Here is a 26,572-nt window from a genome sequence, read left to right as displayed (position 1 = left end):
CATGATTTAAACAGATGGATATTTTGAAAACAGGCTTTCTTTATACATAGAAGATAAAAATATCCTGTAATAAATAGACTTTAATAAACAGTCAGCACAACTACTTGAACTCTTTGCACAAAACATGATTTGAAGCAGCTGAACAGCTCGAAATTTTGAAAACAGGCTTTCTTTTTTTATGTAGAGAATAAGAAGCTTCTGTAATCAATAGATTTTAACAATCCGATAGCAGAACTATTTAAGCTCAATACACACCATACGGTTTAAAACAGCCAAAAAAGCTGAAAATTTGGAAAACAGGCTTTCTTTTTTATGTAGAGATAAGAAGCTTCTGTAATCAATAGATTTTAACAATCCGATAGCAGAACTATTTAAGCTCAATACACACCATATGGTTTAAAACAGCCAAAAAGTTGAAAATTTGGAAAACAGGCTTTCTTTTTTATGTAGAGAATAAGAAGCTTCTGTAAACAATAGATTTTAACAATCCGATAGCAGAACTATTTAAGCTCAATACACACCATATGGTTTAAAACAGCCAAAAAGCTGAAAATTTGGAAAACAGGCTTTCTTTTTTATGTAGAGAATAAGAAGCTTCTGTAAACAATAGATTTTAACAATCCGATAGCAGAAATATTTAAGCTCAATACACACCATATGGTTTGAAACAGCCAAAAAGCTGAAAATTTGGAAAACAGGCTTTCTTTTTTATGTAGAGAATAAGAAGCTTCTGTAAACAATAGATTTTAACAATCCGATAGCAGAACTATTTAAGCTCAATACACACCATATGGTTTAAAACAGCCAAAAAGCTGAAAATTTGGAAAACAGGCTTTCTTTTTTATGTAGAGAATAAGAAGCTTCTGTAAACAATAGATTTTAACAATCCGATAGCAGAACTGTTTAAGCTCAATACACACCATATGGTTTAAAACAGCCAAAAAGCTGAAAATTTGGAAAGCAGGCTTTCTTTTTTATGTAGAGAATTAGAAGCTTCTGTAAACAATAGATTTTAACAATCCGATAGCAGAACTATTTAAGCTCAACACACACCATATGGTTTAAAACAGCCAAAAAGCTGAAAATTTGGAAAACCGGCTTTCTTTTTTATGTAGAGAATAAGAAGCTTCTGTAAACAATAGATTTTAACAATCCGATAGCAGAAATATTTAAGCTCAATACACACCATATGGTTTAAAACAGCCAAAAAGCTGAAAATTTGGAAAACAGGCTTTCTTTTTTATGTAGAGAATAAGAAGCTTCTGTAAACAACAGATTTTAACAATCCGATAGCAGAAATATTTAAGCTCAATGCACACCATATGGTTTAAAACAGCCAATAAGCTGAAAACTTGGAAAACAGGCTTTCTTTTTTATGTAGAGAATAAGAAGCTTCTGTAAACAATAGATTTTAATAATCCGATAGCAGAACTATTTAAGCTCAATACACACCATATGGTTTAAAACAGCCAAAAAGCTGAAAATTTGGAAAACAGGCTTTCTTTTTTATGTAGAGAATAAGAAGCTTCTGTAAACAATAGATTTTAACAATCCGATAGCAGAACTATTTAAGCTCAATACACACCATATGGTTTAAAACAGCCAAAAAGCTGAAAATTTGGAAAGCAGGCTTTCTTTTTTATGTAGAGAATAAGAAGCTTCTGTAAACAATAGATTTTAACAATCCGATAGCAGAACTGTTTAAGCTCAATACACACCATATGGTTTAAAACAGCCAAAAAGCTGAAAATTTGGAAAGCAGGCTTTCTTTTTTATGTAGAGAATTAGAAGCTTCTGTAAACAATAGATTTTAACAATCCGATAGCAGAACTATTTAAGCTCAAAACACACCATATGGTTTAAAACAGCCAAAAAGCTGAAAATTTGGAAAACAGGCTTTCTTTTTTATGTAGAGAATAAGAAGCTTCTGTAAACAATAGATTTTAACAATCCGATAGCAGAAATATTTAAGCTCAATACACACCATATGGTTTGAAACAGCCAAAAAGCTGAAAATTTGGAAAACAGGCTTTCTTTTTTATGTAGAGAATAAGAAACTTCTGTAAACAATAGATTTTAACAATCCGATAGCAGAAATATTTAAGCTCAATACACACCATATGGTTTAAAACAGCCAAAAAGCTGAAAATTTGGAAAACAGACTTTCTTTTTTATGTAGAGAATAAGAAGCTTCTGTAAACAATAGATTTTAACAATCCGATAGCAGAACTATTTAAGCTCAATACACACCATATGGTTTAAAACAGCCAAAAGCTGAAAATTTGGAAAACAGGCTTTCTTTTTTATGTAGAGAATAAGAAGCTTCTGTAAACAATAGATTTTAACAATCCGATAGCAGAACTATTTAAGCTCAATACACACCATATGGTTTAAAACAGCCAAAAAGCTGAAAATTTGGAAAACAGGCTTTCTTTTTTATGTAGAGAATAAGAAGTTTCTGTAAACAATAGATTTTAACAATCCGATAGCAGAACTGTTTAAGCTCAATTCACACCATATGGTTTAAAACAGCCAAAAAGCTGAAAATTTGGAAAGCAGGCTTTCTTTTTTATGTAGAGAATTAGAAGCTTCTGTAAACAATAGATTTTAACAATCCGATAGCAGAACTATTTAAGCTCAACACACACCATATGGTTTAAAACAGCCAAAAAGCTGAAAATTTGGAAAACCGGCTTTCTTTTTTATGTAGAGAATAAGAAGCTTCTGTAAACAATAGATTTTAACAATCCGATAGCAGAAATATTTAAGCTCAATACACACCATATGGTTTAAAACAGCCAAAAAGCTGAAAATTTGGAAAACAGGCTTTCTTTTTTATGTAGAGAATAAGAAGCTTCTGTAAACAATAGATTTTAACAATCCGATAGCAGAAATATTTAAGCTCAATACACACCATATGGTTTAAAACAGCCAAAAAGCTGAAAATTTGGAAAACAGGCTTTCTTTTTTATGTAGAGAATAAGAAGTTTCTGTAAACAATAGATTTTAACAATCCGATAGCAGAACTGTTTAAGCTCAATACACACCATATGGTTTAAAACAGCCAAAAAGCTGAAAATTTGGAAAGCAGGCTTTCTTTTTTATGTAGAGAATTAGAAGCTTCTGTAAACAATAGATTTTAACAATCCGATAGCAGAACTATTTAAGCTCAACACACACCATATGGTTTAAAACAGCCAAAAAGCTGAAAATTTGGAAAACCGGCTTTCTTTTTTATGTAGAGAATAAGAAGCTTCTGTAAACAATAGATTTTAACAATCCGATAGCAGAAATATTTAAGCTCAATACACACCATATGGTTTAAAACAGCCAAAAAGCTGAAAATTTGGAAAACAGGCTTTCTTTTTTATGTAGAGAATAAGAAGCTTCTGTAAACAACAGATTTTAACAATCCGATAGCAGAAATATTTAAGCTCAATGCACACCATATGGTTTAAAACAGCCAATAAGCTGAAAAATTGGAAAACAGGCTTTCTTTTTTATGTAGAGAATAAGAAGCTTCTGTAAACAATAGATTTTAATAATCCGATAGCAGAACTATTTAAGCTCAATACACACCATATGGTTTAAAACAGCCAAAAAGCTGAAAATTTGGAAAACAGGCTTTCTTTTTTATGTAGAGAATAAGAAGCTTCTGTAAACAATAGATTTTAACAATCCGATAGCAGAACTATTTAAGCTCAATACACACCATATGGTTTAAAACAGCCAAAAAGCTGAAAATTTGGAAAGCAGGCTTTCTTTTTTATGTAGAGAATAAGAAGCTTCTGTAAACAATAGATTTTAACAATCCGATAGCAGAACTGTTTAAGCTCAATACACACCATATGGTTTAAAACAGCCAAAAAGCTGAAAATTTGGAAAGCAGGCTTTCTTTTTTATGTAGAGAATTAGAAGCTTCTGTAAACAATAGATTTTAACAATCCGATAGCAGAACTATTTAAGCTCAAAACACACCATATGGTTTAAAACAGCCAAAAAGCTGAAAATTTGGAAAACAGGCTTTCTTTTTTATGTAGAGAATAAGAAGCTTCTGTAAACAATAGATTTTAACAATCCGATAGCAGAAATATTTAAGCTCAATACACACCATATGGTTTGAAACAGCCAAAAAGCTGAAAATTTGGAAAACAGGCTTTCTTTTTTATGTAGAGAATAAGAAGCTTCTGTAAACAATAGATTTTAACAATCCGATAGCAGAAATATTTAAGCTCAATACACACCATATGGTTTAAAACAGCCAAAAAGCTTAAAATTTGGAAAACAGACTTTCTTTTTTATGTAGAGAATAAGAAGCTTCTGTAAACAATAGATTTTAACAATCCGATAGCAGAACTATTTAAGCTCAATACACACCATATGGTTTAAAACAGCCAAAAGCTGAAAATTTGGAAAACAGGCTTTCTTTTTTATGTAGAGAATAAGAAGCTTCTGTAAACAATAGATTTTAACAATCCGATAGCAGAACTATTTAAGCTCAATACACACCATATGGTTTAAAACAGCCAAAAAGCTGAAAATTTGGAAAACAGGCTTTCTTTTTTATGTAGAGAATAAGAAGTTTCTGTAAACAATAGATTTTAACAATCCGATAGCAGAACTGTTTAAGCTCAATTCACACCATATGGTTTAAAACAGCCAAAAAGCTGAAAATTTGGAAAGCAGGCTTTCTTTTTTATGTAGAGAATTAGAAGCTTCTGTAAACAATAGATTTTAACAATCCGATAGCAGAACTATTTAAGCTCAACACACACCATATGGTTTAAAACAGCCAAAAAGCATAAAATTTGGAAAACCGGCTTTCTTTTTTATGTAGAGAATAAGAAGCTTCTGTAAACAATAGATTTTAACAATCCGATAGCAGAAATATTTAAGCTCAATACACACCATATGGTTTAAAACAGCCAAAAAGCTGAAAATTTGGAAAACAGGCTTTCTTTTTTATGTAGAGAATAAGAAGCTTCTGTAAACAATAGATTTTAACAATCCGATAGCAGAAATATTTAAGCTCAATACACACCATATGGTTTAAAACAGCCAAAAAGCTGAAAACTTGGAAAACAGGCTTTCTTTTTTATGTAGAGAATAAGAAGCTTCTGTAAACAATAGATTTTAATAATCTGATAGCAGAACTATTTAAGCTCAATACACACCATATGGTTTAAAACAGCCAAAAAGCTGAAAATTTGGAAAACAGGCTTTCTTTTTTATGTAGAGAATAAGAAGCTTCTGTAAACAATAGATTTTAACAATCCGATAGCAGAACTATTTAAGCTCAATACACACCATATGGTTTAAAACAGCCAAAAAGCTGAAAATTTGGAAAACAGGCTTTCTTTTTTATGTAGAGAATAAGAAGCTTCTGTAAACAATAGATTTTAACAATCCGATAACAGAACTATTTAAGCTCAATACACACCATATGGTTTAAAACAGCCAAAAAGCTGAAAATTTGGAAAGCAGGCGTTCTTTTTTATGTAGAGAATTAGAAGCTTCTGTAAACAATAGATTTTAACAATCCGATAGCAGAACTATTTAAGCTCAAAACACACCATTAGGTTTAAAACAGCCAAAAAGCTGAAAATTTGGAAAACAGACTTTCTTTTTTATGTAGAGAATAAGAAGCTTCTGTAAACAATAGATTTTAACAGTCCGATAGCAGAACTATTTAAGCTCAATACACACCATATGGTTTAAAACAGCCAAAAAGCTGAAAATTTGGAAAACAGGCTTTTTGTTTATATGGAGAAGATAAAAATCTCGTGTAACCAGTAGATTTAGTAACCAACCAGCACAACAAATTGTACTCTTGGCAAACAATATGATTTGAACAGCTGAAGAGATGGGAATTTTGCAAACGAGCTTACTCTTTTGCGAATAGAATAAGAATCTCTTGTAATCAATAGACTAATAATCTTCTAGTATAGCTGCCTAAGCCTAGGTGCAAAACATAATTTGAGAAAGCTGAACTTTCATCGGCAACTACGAGCCAGGAGAAATCAATAAACACTAAAACGCGCTCTTTCACGGGAGAATTGAGGTTCTTTCAAGCGTGAAGTCTTTCCCGGGTGATAGTTTCCACTGCACCACACCTGAAACTTCGTAAGTTAATAACTCCTACATAGCACTAGGGAAAGCATGATATCTATAAATGGAACGATAAACTTCTTTCTTTCTGTCTTTGACGCAGTAGAGCCTAGCAGGATTCTTCGTTTTAGAAACACCATGTAACAAAAGCCTTGAAAAGTATAGCAAATCTGACTGCTGACGGGCCAGACACTCTAGGAAGGAAGTAAAGGAAGTAAAAAAAAAATAACAAAGCAAATATATGAGCTATCGTACATTGAATAAGAGATGCGTATACTTCATAGCATTCAGGGGAGTGAACAGTCGTTAAAGACGTCCAAAGGATTTCTTTTCGCTTACGGGGAAGATGAAAGAGCCTTCATCAAATTAGTAAAAACCAGGTGAATTGCATAAAACTTATGAGACATTATAAAAAAAAATTAGATCACGTGATTTTGTGTGAGGGCCCAGGCCCAGTGTCGAAGACTCTCTGAAGCTGTGAAGCCTCCCCCCTCCCCACAAAAAAAAATCCTACATACGTGAGTGTATCAGCTATATTGAAACATTGCTACAAGATACTAGGGTATATAGGAGTGCTGTTATTGATGTCTAGTAGTGTCTAGAATTAATCTAAAGCTGAAATATCGGAAGGGTAACTACCTCCCAGCAAGTTACGATGTTGGTAGACTCCAGGATGAGAATTTGAGAGAAACTTTCCAGGATCGGTTCGAATACTTAACTTAAGCGTTTAAAATTTGACAATGTGAAAGATGGTTGGAATAATTTTAGAAACACAATTTGTGAAGTTGCTGATGGTGTCTTAGGGAAGATATATAAGGGATTTTAACCACAACCTTTTATTTCTTACAGGTGATAAATTTGGCTTTGTTTTTTCTATATGGTTTCAAATAATCTTTACTCCTTAGCTTGTGGTCCAACTCGTACGAGGCGTGTTTTTTAATTAGGGTACACAACAATTGATTATTTAAAAAAAAAGTAAATTTATCTTCAAAAAGTAAATACTTTACTCTATTCAACAGCATAGTTGCCGAGTTTGTTGTAACAAATAACATACCTGACAACTAACTTTAAAGTAACCTTTGTATAAAAACTTGCCGCCTGTTCTTCTAACCAGGAATTCACTTCCATTTTTAAGTCGTCATCATCATTGTAACGTTTACCACTGAGGTGTTGCTTGAGATGGAGAAACGAATGGTATCACTCGGCGTAAGATCAGGACTGGGGTGATCTAAAAATTACAAGCCAAAATGTCCAACAAATTACGAGTCTGACCAGCAGTGTGAGGTCTTGCACTGTCACAACGAAGGACAATCTCCTTTGTCAGCATGCCAAGTTTTTTGTTTATATTTTTTTAATCGCCCTGCGGAGCTTTCTGAGGGTTAGGCAATGTGCTTTTGCATAGATAGTGGTTCCTCCGTTGCATAAAGTCGACCAAAGAAAAAAAAAACAAAAAAAAAAAAAAAAAAAAAAAAAACAAACAAACAAAAAAAAACACCATACCTATTCCCAAACACCGACGCCATGATTTTGCGCTGGGAGAGAGGATGTCCGGCCTTCAAATTTTCAGGGGAGTGTTTGCATTCCAATTTCAAGTTCTGTTGCCTTGGGCGTAATATACGAAACCAATGTTTTGTCTCCAGTTCTACCGGTTGCCACCTCAGTGGCAACCATTAAAAAGATTACGACGACGTAAAAACCGCAGTGAACTCTTGGTTATTGGAGCCGGCGGCAAGTTCTTATAAAGACTTTACTTTAAAATTAGTTGAGAGGTATGATAAGTGTTTCAAAAAAAATTGGTAACTATGTCGAAAAATAGAGTAAAGTATGCACTTTCTGAAAATAAATTCACTTTTTTAGATAATCTTTCGCTGTGTGCTTATGTTCAAACGGACCTAATTAAAAAACACGCCTCGTATATCAAGTCACTCTGCTACTCTGATTGATAATCAGATTGTCGTCGATTCTTACTTATTTGAATCACAGTTGTGCAGATGTGGTTGCACACCCTGGTTCAGACCATCTCCAAGCAGTGGCTCAGTTAGCCTCTCTTAAAGAAGTTTATACAAGGTCAAAGAAAGTAAAGCACGTGCGCTTAGAAAATAAATTATAAATAAATTTGTCAAGGAACTGAGCTAGCTATCTAAGCTGGGACACTGTGTCAGAAATAATCGGTGATTCTTCATTTGCCAACAATAAGTTCATGTTTACTTTACAACCAATTTACGATAAAACGTGTCCCTTGCGAGCTGTCTGGCAGATGAAGGATGAACCATGAAAACACTGAATAACTGACTAAATCATAAGTGGGAGAAACAAAAGAAACCTGCTATATGAACAAACTTTGCCCTCACAAGATACGATTGATTTCGAGGAGTTGAGAAAAGCAAGGAACAGAGTAGACTTTCTGCGACTCCAAGCTAAAAAGAAGCATTTTCGTGAGAAGTTCAATGAGCACAAGAGTGATACTAAAGCAACGTGGCAAATTATCACTGGATTCACGGGAAGAAAAAATTGCAGTCATTCTACTTGCATTAGCATTAATGACACCTCTGATGTCTTAAATCGCTTTGATCGGTTTAATTCAAAAATAGAGTGTTCAGTTCAGGGGGGTCCTAGAAATGAGTCCGAAAATAATTTCCGGGTGAATTTGTGGAAGATCGAGGAGTAGGACAGGATTTTCAGTCTGAAAAATGCACAAGTGATGAGATTGTAAAAATTGCGAAGAATATTAAATCAAATTCTACTGGGATTGATGGTCTCACTCTATGGACATCTAAAATCATAATGGTGTAAATACTTTCTTTTCTGTTTCACATTATTAACGTATCCTTGACAAAAGGGATCTTTCCAGACGCCCAGAAACAGGCTAAAGTAACATCGCTGTTCAAAATATGTTCGAAGTCAGATTTGGGTAACTGGAGACCTATCTCGATATTGCTGTTATTCTCCAAGATACTTGAGAAAGAAACAAGAAGCTTGAGTGTTCCATCGCCGCCTTTATATTCTTGTTAAGAGGCATGGCCTATTAAGTAAGACATAGTTCAGTTTTGGCCACTCGACTAGTTATGCTGCCATTCGTCGCATTGGTTTCGTGAACAATTGTTTGGAAAAGGATGAAATTCCCCTCGAAGGATTCTTTGATTTTAAAAAAAAGCCTTAGATACAGTGGATAATTGTAATTAATTGCGAAGACTGGAATGTATAATTATAAAAAGATCTTGTTTAAAATCGTTTAAAAACTGTTTGAATGGTAGGTTTATTAAAGTTATGACAGATTATGACGCTTCTGTCCCCTTTCGCGCAACTTGTGGGGTCCCACAAGATTCTGTGCTGTTTTTTATTATTCTTATTATCCTTTTCTGCATATTCATTTTTATTCTCATGAGAAAGACTGGTTATAATTTGGTTGTTTCGTTTCTTTTTTGTTTGCTTTTGTTTTATTTGTTTGTTAAAAGCGATATATTTGGTCACCCATCACCAAGTGCTTTCATGGAATTCTTTTGGCGACCACTTGGAATGATGATATGTGTTATACAGTTTTGTAATTAAATGAGCTGAACTGAACTGTCACAATTATTTAAAAAAGGCCAGACATTTGCAATACCCCAGCCCAAAAACTCATTTTCCGTTGGGAGAGGGGCACATTGGGAATTTCTTTCTTGGGAAAAAACGCGACTCTTCATATTGACACGGAATTTCTCCGGTGAAACGATTCAATCCACATAGCCCCCCCCCACGAGTAGCCAAATATCAAACTATCTTTCGGCATGAAGCCACCTAAAAAATTTTGGGAGAATGTTTACCAAGAGAACCAAAAAAGTCAATTTTAATTTCTTGAATTTTCATTCACAAAAAAAAAATTAGTTTTTATACTATTCTTTCCAGGACATATGCTAGACATTTCACATGTCCAAGTACATAAATTTAATATTTGTTATAAATAAACACATAAATTAAGGAACAAAAAAGGGCACTTTCCGTTCAGCAATTCGTTTCACAACAGAAAAGCAATTTTCAAGCCTGGCATATTTTCCATGACAAATACTGGGTACAATCCCTGTTTGTTTTCATTTCAGTATTAAACATATAAATTTGAAAGCTTGATTTGAAAGCTAACCCCTGAAATTGTTAACCCAGTGCTGGCTGAATCAATAGAAGAAAAAGATGAAATAAATCAAACAGGCAACAAATAGTAAAGTTATTTAGACACATTCTGATGTTTTAAAAATATATAAAAACATTAAATGTGAGCAAGAAGTAAAAGAGTTATTTATATTGTAATTAAGACTCGATCTGAATTACCCTTGAACGTATCCGCTTTCTAAATTTGTTACGAGTGAATGAATTTATTGATGCATTTATTGGCAAATTACTTTCGGAAAATAGAACCCTACGTGCCAGTGTCAAATACCACGCACGGTTTCACTAGACAATGAAAATGTTCTACAACAACAACACCCAAATCAATGCAGAATAAAAACTTTCTATTTCAGTGATTACAATACAAAGACATTATGACCAGAAAGAAGGGAAAAGAATCCAGTCAAACCATGGAGAGCAAATATCGAGGAAATTTCGTAAAACAATAGATGACACTTGGCAACTATGAATACTGGTACTGATTTTCAAGGATGAATAAATACAGCAAAATATATACATGAACCAACATTGACGTCTCTGTCACTTCTGTTCCCCTCCTTCAGTTCTAATCAAGCGAAAACAATAATCAAAAGACCCATAGATCATTCCAATATAGAGGTTTCCGTTCTGACAAAGAGAAGATTCTTCATAAATATCGATGATCGGAAAAACAACAAAGATTGTTTTGACAATTAGACTTTTATGAGTGGAAGAAAAGTCTGTTATTTGAGGGGCATCTTTTTGAAAAGCCTATGAATGTAGGCAATGATTTTGGGAGAATTTTTGACAATGCTTCATCCTGACATTGCTTCAAGCTAGAAAATCTAAAGACAAAAGAAACGATTTGACCAATAAGGTGAATTCTGTATTCAGTTCCTTTCGCTTAGCTTAATCTAGCAAAAACAAGTGAAAAGTCATATTCATTCAAAGATTTTCTTATTGATGAAAAACTCGACTCCATAAATACTGCCTATTGAAAACTTGCTTGGAAGTAAACTTGAAGGAGGGGCAGGGGATGCTGGTGTCTAAATATGTCTTTCAGAAAACGTTTCTAAAAAATTAAATTTGTTCAGTCAACTCTAACTGAGCACGTGTAGTACGAGTAAAATTTCTAATAGAGAACGAGGGTAAATAGATTGATTAGATAGGACTAGACGGAGGGTTCAGTTATAGCCAGAATTGGGATATTTTGATCGCCAACTTGCTCACGATCAACAAAAACGTATCAAAATCGATTAAAAATACAAAACATGAGAAGAAGCTGAGAAGATCCCTGCGAACCATGTGCAGTAACAAGAAACCAGACACAACAGAAGCTTGTATTTTGGTGACATAAGGGAGTTATTACTAATCCACCATTACTAACAGCAATTGTAGCAGGAACAGGAGTCCAACAGACCGCAAAACTACATCAGTTTCTAAGGTTTATTTACCCCATTTATCACTACTCCTCGAAGAGGAATGCCTTACCTAGTTCCAACAAAGTTCCCAGGGAAGGCTTTGCTCCCTTATCAATAAGACTGTCCAATTCAAATCCATTTTTAGTACCGATCAAAAGCTATAAAATTATACCTGTGCTGTAAAACTATCGCAAATTTAACCAATAACCTCATTCACGCAATTCTTGGATCTCTACAGGGCCTTTCCTTTCCAAAGACAATAACGCATATTTACCTTCTCGAGGGGGGTGCTGGGTGTCGATGAAGCAGGTACGCTAGTCTATCTCTCGATCTAAGCTAAGACTGAATTCCAAGACTATAGCATTAGCTGAATATTTTCAGAGACCACACTGGCTAATCATGACAAAAACAGAAAAAAAAACGAAGAGAGAAACGAGGATAATAAAAGCCAGTGAAAAACGTAGATTACAATGGAAATATTTCGGTCAAAACATGCGTTTGACCGTCGTCAGTGCATAATATTTAAAAAAAAAGACAAAATGGTGATAAAAATCCAATGATAATATAAATAAAAACCTTAAAACAAACACAAAAAATAAAATATTGTACGGCAATTCAATTTTTTCATTTATACATAGTATTTTTGCCATTCACTTCCCAGGTAAGATATTGTCACATATTCTGTTAGATTGTAAATTGTGATTTTGTTGATTTATATATAAACGATCAGAATTAATTAGTTTATTACAAATGGGGCTTAAATATGTTTTTCCAGTCTCTATTGAGAGCTGCCTTTCGGTGAATGTGTTTTTTTTATCTCAAATACCTCCCTGATACCTTTAACGGGGGCAATAATGGAGGTGCTTTCAAATAAAATGAGATGGTGTGGATTATTGTAGACATGTTAAGCAAAGGCTGAATCAAAAGTCTCATACCTTTGGCGTAGTCCGATAACTTTGTCGACTGAAGACCGGTGTTCCGACAACCTCTTCCACAACTGCTGGTGGGTTCTTCCAACATGGAAACAACCGCAAGAACAGGGAGCCCCATAAACTCCACTGTCCGGGTCTTCATATACCAGAGGGCCTTCACATTTTAGTTTCTGTGTTTGTTTCAAGGTCGTTTCTCTCTTCTTTACTGTTTTTTTTTTTTTTTTTCGTTTTAGCATTAGCTGAGCATAGCACTTCTCAGTTACATTAAAGATGCCAAAGAAAAGAAATTTAATAAGCTGAAGTGACAAAAGAATAACCACTTAGATAAAAGAGCCACTAGATAGTGCTACTGATTTTCCTCTTGGGATTTACTTAAGTTTACGGTCTTATTTGTGACTTGAGGCTACATGTGGGTAGATCACTGCTCTAACCATGCAACAGATGAAGCCAACAGAATAAATTAACAAATCCAAAGGTCCACAAAGGTTCAACCATCAAGAAGGAGAAGGAGGACAGAGAATCATTACTCGGAGAAGCAGTTGAAAAACACAAAAAATGTAGATTTTCACGCTACAATCTTTCCATCTTTCTGGGAAAGGGGAGGAGTTCTTTGGATATATTTTAAAAGACTCTACTCTAGCTACCCATTTAAAAGATTTTTCATTTTTATTTTATTTTTAGCTGGGATTGATTTTTAGTTTTGAAACAAATTACCTATATCTATGCGAACAAATGTACTAGAGTTCACCCAAAATCCACACCCTGCTTTAACATATACAAAAGGCGAACCTACAAAAAAAGGGTACTAGAGAAATAAAATTCGACTTACAGTTTATGCCACCTCCCAGTAGCCGGATTGAAATAACCAGTTTTCAAAGGAGGAAGGCCAACCGCTTTTCTCTGGTGATTCCGTCCTTGCTCATGTTGGGCTTTATGAACTTTTGATGTGAAAGCAATTTGGCATATGTTACAATACAACTCATGAGTTTCAGCAGGGACAGCTTTCTAAAATTGAGAAAATGTACGAATGTAGTTGAGCATTTGAATGAAGGAACTCAGGAGCAGAAACGTTGGTAAATTCACCATGTTTGCGCAAACATTGCCTAAGCCTTGAAACAGTTTCATGAGTCCTCCCATAATAATAATAATTAAAATAATAGCTTTGATAAACTTAGCCACCTCTAATCAGGGACATTCAGCCATACCCCCCCCCCCGCGTGCTGTTCTGTTAAATGTATTCAAGGGAAACAGTCTTTGTGTAGCGTGATGATATTACATGTACTCTAACCACTTCTTCCTGTTATAGAAGCAAACATTAGAAGGTTGAACTGAAAGGAACACGTAGCATCAAGTTCAATTTTTCAAATCAAATTTTCAATTTCAATTTTTCAAATCAAATTTTCAGTTCAAATTTTTAGCTTTTTTTAACGCTGTCCGAAACCAAAAATGGAAGGCGTCGCAAGTAAGGGGAAGGAGACTTTCTTTCAAATGTTACATGCAGTGACAAGCTTTACGCGCATCCAACAGAACAAAACACAGGGATAAATAGAGAATAACCACTAATACTCATTAGCAGCGCATAAAATACGAATTACAAATTAATTTGAAAGGCGCTTCTTCTAAGCAAACTGATTACTTTTTTAATCTCTAAAATTGAAAGGCAAAATAAGCTTTTAAGAAAGTCAAAGCGAAACAACAGGAGAAAAATTTCACATAGAAGGGTTGTCTTTATGGGGACCACGCTAACCACTATCATTAAAGAACCAGGACTAACACTGCATATATTTATCACTATAAGAAAGTGGCTATCGGTAATGTGTAGATGTCGCGGATGAAATTAAAAATTACGATAGCCACAAACTTGATATTAACAACCCATGAGAGAGGCAAGTGGTCAAAACCAATAGCTTCATATAAGACTCGTGCTCCACTGACAGTTAGAAGCAGTGATTCTAATTTAATGTAGTGACTATACCGAAATATAGCACCTGATGAATCACGTATGAAAATAAAGCTACCACTACATGCTATATAACTCTACTAAATCACTATCACTATTTGAAAGAAGCTACGATCAATTTGGAGATGTCAAAACTGAAGAAAAAAGGCGGTAATTCGAGCATATTTGAGTCCAAATTCAGACGAGCAGCAATAAACATCATTGAGAATATTGCACAAGCCCAGTATATTAACAAGGATAGGTCAGATGCTTGGCAGTTTTCAGCATTAAACACTGGCATATAAACACTAAACAGAAGCAAAATCTTTTTACCAAAATAAAGCAGCTTGCAGACGATTGTAATCAATCTCTATAGGCTAAAAACTACTAGAAAGACCGGTGCTACAACCGACACAGACCCTGAAAAATATACGAGTTAACATCTCTATGATGATTTTTTTAAATGATAAAAGCAATCTTTGAATTAAAAAAGGACAAACTGAATTTAGCTAGAATAAAAATGATTCATGAAGACGCATCAACTGATGAGCATCACAAAACAAAAAATTCTGCAGTATAAGAAGACGTGCGGAGATGCATATATACATGGCAAGTTTCATTACCAATTCACAGTGCCAGAACGAGTGCTAATAATGCCGGTATTCTCAAAATTTGAGTACTCACAAGACTTGCGAAACAAGACACCGGCAGGCAAGAGCTTATGGTTCAAAACCGCGTCAAAGTAAACGCAAGGCAACTGTATCTTAAGCAAAGAGTTATGAGCCTGACATTTTAAATAGAGCCTGACCGACAAGGTCACTTACATGAACACCGAAATTAGTTGGAGCAAGCCTCCAAACAAATATTTTACTTGTTTCTATCGTGGCAAGTAACCAGAGACAATTAGAAGGCCTAAATGAGAAATTTATGCTATTTGCCAGTCTTTCATAACAACAAAAACTTCGATTACTGGTATTATTCAGGATCGGAGAATTTAGATTTTTCTGTGTGGTATTCCGCCACGTTCCTGCTGTATCAATGACCTTTCAAAGCTACAGGGAACACACGAACAATTCAGTCCTGATTCAACATTTTACATAATAATATTCACGGCGATGAAATTTTTGAAAATGACTACTAAAACTATTACGGAGATGACGTCAAGAAGAGCATGTGAGACAGACGTAAAAATAAGAAAAGATGGTGGTTTGGCAGAGAATTTACAAGAAGGTAAAGAGAGTATTTCCAATTTAAGAACCTCATAAGAAACAAAAAGTCACTATAAAATCAAAATACGAGGTAAGCAAGAGGGGTAACTTCAGACCAGCGGCTATAAAAAGCAAAACAGACTCAAGATCACATTCTGCGAACATGGAATATCACGGAAAGATTTTTTTGATCTGAAAGAATATATTCCCACAGTAAATCAATACTTTCATTATGCCAAGAAAATCCAACATTTACCACAGAAATATACATCCACCAAGTTATTAATAGAATTAATCACTCCAAAAACTCATTATTTCTTCAATATCCCAAATTTTTTCTGACAAGGACTTGACTACCTTCGAAGAGACTAAAAATTAATTAAAACGAAAAAATAGATCAATTTTACCAAGAAGCTTAACAATACCACGAGTCAGCTCGAAAAAAAGGATGTCTCATATTTCATTTGCTGTGGTTATTATTGTGTACAGCTTGCATCGTACATAATACAAAGGCATCTCGGTAAAAAGTAGACGGCCAAAAACTAAATAAAAATTTAAGAAATAAAAAAGAACAGAGAATACCGGTTTTGATAGCTATGAGTTCAGCATAAAACGTATTACAGAAAATGATATTACCTTAATTTTGTCAATATAATTAATCCAAAAAAGCAAGATTAGCATTAAAAACATGTTTTTAATTATCCTTCGTTCATTTCGATGAATTGCCTCGTGTTATCTCAATTTATTTATCATTCCTGGTTGAATTTCAATGAAGTAAGGATGCTGGGACTGTTTTATACTAATTCCTCTTCATTCAAATACGTGTTTTTGTCACACAAACCAAATTTGTAGCACCGAATCTTATTCTCTGGAAGCTTTTTTTTTCGGAGTAAGCAAGATTACACCCGTTCATAAGTTAAGGCTCATTAGTTAGTGTTGTATTAGTAGTAGTAGCAGTATTATTAGCGGTATTAGCATGTGCATATTGCCCTTTGGTCAGTTGAACATCGCTTTCGCGATGCCCCGGAAGTTTCACCTTGGCATGTTCAGCCGTTCCAAAAATATCGTTGATGCGCGCTTTTGACACCCTTTTCACCTTAATTCTCTAAGTTTTACAAATTGTTTCCATTAAAGTAGTAGTTGGAGTAGTTTAGTAGCAGTAGAAGCATAAGGAAAAGTAGCAGTGGTGCAAGTGTTAGTAGTGACATCATATCGAAAAGAATCACGCTTCGAAGTTAAGGCTCTTCTTCTCCGGAAGTTTTCTTTAGGAGTCTAAAAACAGATGCCATGATGCCAAAACAGACCATGAGGAGTGGTGGGAACTCCCCATTGTGCACGTGAATTCTCAGGCAAAGGTGTGGATAATCATCACCTGACCACTGACAATTTATAAGGCTTATATTGTCTACTATTATTATTTATTAGCAACTTATTGCAGCACCAAGACGCCTGAGAAAAACAGAGCTGCAAACACACCTCCTCCACTTTAATTTATTCAAAGCTTGACTCTTTATCAACTCGATTCCCATTTTATTTAAACATTTCCTTATGACCTCCGCCCACCTTATTGGGGAGGACCTGACTTTTTTTAGGCCCCAGATGGATGATCAAAATGCACCACATTTGGCAATATATCACCCTACATCCGTAAAACGTGGCCTAGACATCATAACTTTTCTTTCATGGATAATGGGCATCATTTTACAGAGTTCAGTGCTGCCCTGTTAGCAGCACCGAACTCTAAAGTTGAAAGTGATGAAAACTAAGGATGGTTTTAGATGCTCAGCCACAGGAGCATCTAACATTATTTTTAGACAATTCCTTTGGAAAATATTCAGTATACCTTCCTGGACACTTCGAAGCGTGATTCCTTTCGAAAACACAATTTTGGTTTTAGGTAAAATATCCCAGTTAACTGAAACCAGGGGTGTAATAACCTATCGGACAGGGAGAAGGAAACTGCCCCCTAACTGAAATTTAGCATTTTCAAAGATCTTGTCAAAACTAAGATAGACCTACATAATTCAAGTATCCACAGAAACAGATCAGACTTGCTTAGTATATGTTTGCCTTTATGGTAAATTAAAGCTCATTTTTCATATTTACTTGGTAATTTTCACTTGACTTGGAAAAAAGTTTCCGACTATGCCCTCCTCCCACGATTTCGTTAACAGGATTTTGACAAAATTATATGTCTGACTGAAACCCCACTAATGTAAGTTCTGAACCTGTTTCTTTGTCTAGATTTCTTTTGTTTTCTACTTTTCTTTATCCGTATACTTGTCCCTTATTTTCTTTTTTCCCGTGTAAATATTTTAAAAAATAATGGTCAATTGGTATTCTCTGTGCATGGAGAAACGATCGAAGCATTTATATTAATTTAGTTGATTCTCTTGAACGCTAAAGTTTGCTATTAGCACTCCATTTTAGATTCCTTTAAATTTCTAGGGTAGCGAAATTAGCAAGTCGCTATCCCAACTTTAGATCAAAAGAGACCCGACCCAGGTACCGAAAAGCCGCCAAAAAAGACTATTCTTACTGCTTCTTCACTTAAGACAAGAACTGTCCCATTTGATGTAGTCCCATTACTAGCAATTATGTTTGATATTGTTTCTTTCTTCCTCTTCAAATAGTAATAGATTGGCATGCCTGTAGTCTGAGCATAAGAGAAGAAAAAGGTGCGCAATTTCTTCTGGTGAACCTTTCCTTCATAATGCGTTTTAGCTATCAGCGGTGACGTCATCTAAAAGAAAATACATAGATTAATTTATGGTTTATTTATAAGAATTCTAAAGAACAGCATGTGAAAATTATATCAGAAGCTAGCAATAATAATAATAATAATTTATTGTTACCCTCTGCAGACAACACAGATGCACTAAAGGGGGGCATAAAAAATGAAAAGAAAAACAAAAAGGGCACAAAAAAAAGAACATGCACAATTTTTGACAACTTCAAACACTTTAAAACACTATGGCAGTGTCCATAAATGTCCACTTGCCAAACAGACATTTGGCAAGCATAAATGAACTTAAAAATGCCATTTGTCAGAACTTCTGCTAGAAAAATCTATCATTAGTGGTACTATATCATAGGACCATTGCATGAACTAGCTCTTATCCCTGATTATTCTCCTCTAGCTCACCCTGATTCTAGAAGTTACAACACCTGTCTGGTATGGAGTGATTTGCAGGTTCAGTCCACTAGTAGCGTTTTTCATCTTATAAGTTAAGATTCCAGATATGTACTTTTGGCAAAACAAAAATATCAGCATACAAACTTTATATTAAGCTAAAGATTAAGCTAGAGGAATTATAATGAATGAAAAACTGAGAAGAAACAACGAAGAAAAAAAAGGATGAACAAAGAAGAGGATAATTTCAAGCCAGTGAATGAGAAATATAAAAGAAAAAAGAAAACGGATATTTAACATAAGAACCTCCACCAAACCGTCTTCAAAGCTAAAAAAAAAAAATATGAGAAAATTTAACCTTCCGAATTATTCGAGAAATAAATAAAACATTTACCACTTGGAAAAGAAAACATACTTATATGCAAACAATAGAAGAGTGTAAGCAATTATTTCGACATTTCCCCCTTTTTGCTAAAGCAAAGCCATATTGTGACAGAATTTTGGAACCTTTACTCTGCTTCATTTTATATACATCTTTTCACAGAGGTGGAAACGTTTATTTATTGTTTGGTTTTATTTCGGACGTCGCTAAAACTTCATGGTATATGACATAAACAAATAAATTATTCTATCAGCCTAATACGCGTAATTTTCTGCTTTTATCATTATTTAAGTGCCACCAAAGCAAACTCATCCCTCTACCCTTCATCCTGCCATCAAAATAACTCATCTAGAGAACCATATCTAACAAACAGGAGGTTGTTAGAGATCGACCATGATTGGTATAAAAGATGTTCCAAACCTATAACCCTCAGACAAAAAGTGATAATTTTATGAAGTGTTCTACAAATTATTCGTATTTGAAGGAGGAGCAACCCCATCCGCTCTAGTATTTTAACTAAAGCTCGAAATAAATATCAATTGCTGCGGTTGAACATAGAAAAAACAAAAAAAAATTGTTGATGCAGCAAGAAGTAGGCCTACAGCCCATTTTAGTACAACCAACAAGAACATTAACTGGCAAAAAATAAATTCCAAAAGTTCAATATTATACAGGTGTTACAATACTTTTTTTTCGACCATCCTAGCTAAACTACTCATGAAAATGAACTTTAACTTTCTTACACGTAAATAACTTTGGGGTATATTTTTCGTTATTAGTTTTTAAGCCTGAAATTTAGCAACAACAAATGATTGATAGTCAATTGTTGCACCACGATCTGGTCTAACACAAACTTGATTATTCTCGGAATTGCATCGGCATCGAGGTGGAACCAGGATTAGAATTGGAATCGATAAAATTATCATACCGACCCACAAATAGTTTTAAAGTCATTCACATCTTTGCTTTCTTCTTATAAGGTGGCTCCCTCTCTTCCCTTCTTTCTTTTTTTGTAAGCGATATGTGTGTTATTTATTTCTTGAAAATTTCAAAAGGTTAATTTTCTTTTGTAAACATATTTCTTTTTTTTTGCACTGAAGACGACCTGGCGGGGAGATCCTTGCCGACATTTCTGCTTAGTTTCGCTTAGTCACTGGCTGAAAATTATCCTTGTTGCTGTAGCTTGTCCTTTTCTTTTTCTATTTTCTCCTTATTTTTTCATTCACCGTAGGTCAGTCTCGTCTTAATACCTATTAAAGGAGTTTTAAATTATAGAGATAGCAATTGGAGGAATCTGAAGGAATAGGGCAAAAATGAACTATACAGGAAACGAATATTTAACAAATTCGTGGAAATATCTGAGAAGTATCTTTAAACAGATATACGTTGGATGTGTTTCCCATTGGCTAAGTAGGTATATCACTCTGATTTACGTAAGATCTTTTGAATTCTTGGGTTAAACAGATTACATTATAGAATGACAACGAGGAACAGCTTTAAGCTTTCACAGGCTTTCCGCGCGATCAAAACCATCGAGTATTCATTTGATTCATCTGCAAGTATGTGCACTGCTCGGGTATACCAAGCCGTAGGGAAAAATAAGTCCGGAATCTTTTGCTGGAGATACAAATCAAGTACAAATTCTTTTGTTCCATTTTTTTTTTCAAACTTGCTTTTTAAGGAAGTATGAATTCTCAAAGCAAGTTAAATTACTGCTGCAACTACTAACAACTCCTCGCAATACCAAGCCGCCTAGGGCCAACTCAGCTACGCACGCTCCTCCTCCGTCGTAATCTATTGGAATCCTCCCACTTTACACCCTCCAAGGAATTTCCCATTTCCCTTAAATCTTTCTTTAAGACATCCTCCCGCACCAACCGGGAACGACCTGCTTTCCGTTTAGCCCTTGGCGGTTGGCCGAAAAGGACAATATTCGGCAATCTGTCATCCTTCATCCGCAGAGCTTGCCCTAACCATCTCAACCTTTATCTCATTATAGCCCTGGAAAGTGGGATTGAACCACACTTTTCGTAGAGCATACTGTTTGAATTACGATCAGCCAACCGGGTCCCCAGAACAATCCGTACGCAATTTTTACGGAAAACATCTAGCCAATCTTCATCCGTTTTTTGGAGCACCCATTCTTCAGAACCATACTGGACCACTGTCATAACTGTACCTTCCAGTATTCTAATATTGGTTGCAGACTTATCTTTCTATTTTTCCAAACTTTTTTCAACTATGAAAAAACATCCTAAGCCTCGGCTATTCTACTTTTAACATCTTCACTACTCCCACCATTTTTACTAATAATACTACCTATGCAGGTAAAGCTGTCCACTTGATAAATCTTTTCGTTTCACAACGTCCTATTAAGGTGTTTTCGCTTATTCTTACTTACTTACTTGTACTTGTGGCGGGAATCAGGCGTTTCCACCTCGCCCGGCATCGATGATCTTAGAGACCTTCTTGAACCATGTTGATCGATCTTGTGCCAGCTGCTCTGCAAAGGCGAGCCACTGTGTTGACCATCTGTGACCAAATTTTCTGAAACCCCTTATTGGTTCAAGGTCTGACTTGGCCAGGTTCCACCAGTTCTTCCTCTGTCCTCCTTGGCGTTTCTTCCAGTAGCTAATAGGCTCAACTAGAAGTATTTGGCGAGGCAGGTACTCTGGCGGTTTCCGCAATACATGGCCCAACCATTTCAAACGGCGTTCTTTAATAGTGAGCACAACATCTCTCTGAATATTGCACATTCGACGTATATTCACGTTGGAGATACGGTCACGTAGCTGTACTCTGAGAATTCTTCGTAGACAAGTATGCTCAAACACCTTAAGTGTATTCTCTTGTTGTAGTTTTGCCGACCATGTTTCGCACCCGTAAAGGAGAACGGTGCGGACTAGTGCCATGTAAATTCGAACTTTCGTTTGGACACTGATTTCACGGCGATTCCATAAGGGTTTCCGAAGAGAGGCAAAGACTGTCTGCGCTTTCTGTATTCTCTGTTGGATATCAGCGTCGGAAGATCCGTCAGTACAAAGCTGGGAGCCTAGGTATGTGAAACGGTTGACTTTTTCCAGCTGAACTTGGTTGATAGTTAGTGGGAATGGTCCTGTGTCATGGTTAATAGCCATGAATTTCGTTTTCTCTGTGCTGACTTTCAAGCCGATCAGATCTGCCCAGGCCACAACGCTGTCAAGCATGTTTTGGGCTTCTACAGGGTCTGACAGGAGGCCAACATCATCCGCATAATCGAGGTCAGTCAGCGAGAGATTCTGTCCAACCTGCGCTCCTGGATAAGACGATAGAGCATTTTCAAGCACCCAATCGATGCAATAATTGAACAGAGTCGGAGAGAGGACATATCCTTGTTTTACTCCGAACTCAACCAGAAATTCTTCAGTTTCTTCGCCATAGATTCTAACTCGGCTCACTGAAGCGTCATAGTATGCCTTCATCAGTTCAACAAACTTCAGCGGCATTCCGTCATTCTCCAGGATCTTCCAAAGTTTCTGGCGAGTGACAGAGTCGAAGGCAGCAATGAAGTCCAGGAACATCAAGATCAGGGGTAGGTTGTATCTTTCAAACTGCTGGATAATGAGGCGAAAGGCGAAGATATTATCAGTACACCCTCTACCTGGTCGAAAGCCGGCTTGATTTCCTCGAGTTCCTTCCTCCCTTGCCCCTTTAAAGCGGTTCAAGAGTATGATCCCGAATATTTTGACGGCAATGTCTATGAGACTTATTCCGCGGTAATTTTTGCATTCGGTTTTGTCTCCTTTCTTATAGAAAGGGAGGATGACTGATGTCTTCCAATCTTTTGGAAAAGTGTTGGTCCTCCACACTTCTTCGAGAATGCCATGGAGCTGTTCAGCAGTGACCTCAGGGCATTGTTTGTATAGTTCCGGGGGGAGGCCGTCTTCACCTGGGGCTTTGTGGTTTTTTAGGGTTTTGATCGCTTTTAGTATTTCGGCTCTGGTCGGTGTATCCAGCTCGATATCATAAGGCTCTTTAGAGACGGAAGGTGGGAAGGCATCATGAGTAGATGAAGGGGATGGGTTCAGGAGGAGCTGAAAGTGATCCTTCCATCTTGCTGAACGTTCCTTCTGACAACTAATGATTTTTCCTGATCTGTTTTTGATTATTTCTGAGACAGCAGCTTTCTTACCAACGGATTCTTTCAGGATCTGGTAAAGCTTGCGGGTGTCATGTAAGCGTGCTGCTTTCTCTAATGACTCGGCAGCATCTTCCCACATTTGGCGGCGGTCCAGCCGAACAGAGCGTTTTACCTGTCTGCGTAACTCCTTTGTTTCTTCTTTAAGGCCTCCCATCTTTTGTCTTCGTTCACCGACTATTGACAGGGTTCTAGCAGTTATCCAGTGTTGTCGTTTGATTTTTGCTCGGCCTAGGATCTCATCGGCAGTCTCTGTCATCACGGTTTTAAAGGTCTCCCATCTCTTATCGGGAGTTAGGTTTTCATCAGAGCTGAGGGCGTCAAACCGGTTAGTTAGTTCCAAATTGAGGGCCTGCCGCACTTCTTTGTCTTGAAGTTTACCGATATCGAAGCCGACCTTTGACTTGTTTTTTCTTCGAATTGCAAGACGTAGCAAAATTTTTGCTGCGACGAGCCTGTGGTCAGATCCAGACTGTGAGCCTGTGTCCGCGCCATTGTAAGAGCGAGAGTCCTGCACGGAGCTTCTCCAGCGCTGGCGTACGAGAATGAAGTCAATTTGGGCCCTAGTGACACCGTCATTTGAATGCCAAGTTAAGAGGTGGCTAGGTTTGTGTTGAAATATGGTATTGGTGATAACAAGGTGGTTCATCAAGGCATAGTTTACCAACCTCTGCCCATTCTCGCATCTGTGACCCTGTCCAAATTTTCCCAGGATTTGTCTTGTGGTCTGGTCAGATGGACCAACTCTTGCGTTGAAGTCTCCAGCAACAATCAAGTAATCACGTGCGGCTATAGAAGAAGACAACTGCTGCAGTTCACCGTAGAAATCATCCTTGGTCGTTTCAGTAGCGTCACGGGTGGGGGCATAGGTAGAAATTATGGACACATTTGCAAGGTTTCCTTTTAGTCTGATTCTAGCAAGTCTACAGGAGACTGGTCCCCATTCTAGGAGAGCGTTTCTGGTTCTTTGGTTCATGATGAAACCAACTCCATGGAGTCCTGAATTATCTTCTATTCCGGAATAGAAAAAGTGGAACTGATGTAGTGTTTCTGGAGCCGTTATAACTATAGAGCCAGAACCGGAGATTCTGGTCTCGGATATGCAGAGTATGTCTATGTTGTACTTCTCCATCTCATGGACAAGAAAAGCTTGTGTGGCTTCTTGTTTAGCGGATCTTACATTCCAGCATCCAACATTTATCCTGGATTTTGCCTGTTTAATGACTGTGGTAGATTTTCCTAGATTTATGGCGTTGAAAAGATTTTTCGACTTCGCCGCCATATTCAAAGTCGCGTCGCCTGCCGGGAACGCCGTAGTATGGTTGGCTAGTTTACTTCTCGACACCCGCGCCAATACGGGGGCCGCGTCGCTTGCCGGGGACGCCGTAGTTGTTACAACTTTTCTTCTAGGTCTCAGATCCATCAATGTTTCTTGGGAATAGAGTTGACCGCAAGGTCCCCAGTCTTGCGGGTCACCCGGAGCGCGTTGGCCACCAAATCGCTCGGCGTGGAGCTCAGTGGTGTTTACACCCTTCCACCGCTTTGAGGTGTGCTGCCGGATTTCCTCTGCTGCCCAGGGACGGAAGATCGAGCCTCATTGCCTGTAACTACCATCACCGCCATGGAGGTATACAGGCTTAGCTTGACCTTTGACTCCCACCTAGAATCAGCAGGGGCTTTAGGAAGCCCCTTTTCGCTTATTCGTATAATTGTTGCTGTAAAAATTATCATCTTCTGCCAGGATAGTAGCTTTTGGGGCATTTATTATTTCAGCTATTGAAAGGATATACTAATTCCCGTTCCTTACTGAATAGGATAGATTTTGAGAAAATAAAAAATGTTGCTTCTTCAAAACATCGTGTTGTCCCAATTAAGCGGTAAATTTCTCTAAATCTTTCCAGCGATAAGTGTCAGCATAACTCCTTTCTAAGGAATGACAACATATCCGTTTATAGACTCCAAAATTTCTTATTCAGCTCCTTAGTTGAGCCAGAGGAAGTACATGCTCGATAGAACTTAAATTGCGTATTTCTAAGCGAAATTTTCTTTTTGAGGAAAATAAATACTATCAAGGGAGAAGAAGTGTTGAGGAAGCCTCTTTTTTATACTCTGTATAATATAAGAGGACCTCAGCTGGTAGAAACTCAACAAAAAAGTTTTCCTCGTTAGTTCTTGCGGTATTTATTTTTTAAGTGGGATTCAATTCGCTTTATTACAAGACGTGAACATTCAAAACAAAAACGGCTCGCCAAAGAAATGCTATTTGTTTGGAGCAGTATGTAATAGTGACAGATTAAAAACCAATAAAAGTTTATTTCCAATGATTTAGCTTGATCTAATTTTCTCGTTATTATCTATTGTGCTGGTTAAATTCGATCTATTAGTCAACAGGCGTTGACTTTTTCTTCTTTTTTTAACGAGGTTTGTGTGATCATGCGAGCTATGAAAGACGAATGGTAAAAGACAGGATAATGCTGACGGTATATTTTACAGGGCTGTTAAAATTTTAGAGCCACTAATTTTTGTGGAATTGAACTTAAATTTTCTTTATTTTTAAGCTTTGTTTGCAAAATAACACAAGTTATGATAGCAAAATTGTAAAAGATAGGATAATACTGAAGGTATATAGAGTACTGTCCAATTTTCTAGATATTCTTATTTTTTTTAGAACTGAATCTTGATTGTACAATCAAGATATAAAGCACACATAGTCAAATAAATTCCTCCAAATAAAGGGAGGCTTAGGAGAATACCCATCATATTGATCTAAATCATCTCTGAAAGACAGCTTCAAAATTGGCGCTTAAAATGTACTCCAAGACATCTACGCCCACAAAAGATAACCGGACTTCAACCCTAATAGTTTGTGCGCACCTTTCGTAGACTGTATAATGCGATGAATGCGCTGCCGAGCAGCAGTATGACCCTTGAAACTGAATGTACAAATTGGCAGAAGTCAGCAATTTGTTGTGTTATGATCCCTTTTGTTGCGAAAATAAGTATCTAGAACTTTAAATATATTTTCTGATGTATCTCCTCTCGATATTCTAAGAAAACCGGCTTGATAGAGGAGAAGGGACAGGGCTTTAAACAGCTTGAATTTGGTAACGCAGTTTTCTCTCGAGTTCAACTCGCTTTTCTGGGTGGTTCCTT

The 26,572-nt window shown here is 36.3% G+C and overlaps 1 protein-coding gene across 1 annotated transcript in view; it reads right to left on the bottom strand.

The window, feature by feature from the left end:
• Positions 1-26,572, bottom strand: part of LOC136027492 (zinc finger matrin-type protein 3-like) — a 172,647-nt gene that overhangs the window by 63,752 nt on the left and 82,323 nt on the right. The window contains exons 5-6 of the mRNA XM_065704802.1: positions 18,267-18,470; positions 13,410-13,585 (exon numbers count right to left, since the gene is read on the bottom strand). Of these exons, the coding sequence (XP_065560874.1) occupies positions 13,410-13,585; positions 18,267-18,470 (380 nt within the window). The remainder of the gene's footprint in view (positions 1-13,409; positions 13,586-18,266; positions 18,471-26,572) is intronic.

Source organism: Artemia franciscana, chromosome 5 (genome assembly GCF_032884065.1).
Source record: "Artemia franciscana chromosome 5, ASM3288406v1, whole genome shotgun sequence".
NCBI lineage: Eukaryota > Metazoa > Arthropoda > Branchiopoda > Anostraca > Artemiidae > Artemia > Artemia franciscana.
This window is presented reverse-complemented; position numbering and strand designations above follow the sequence as displayed.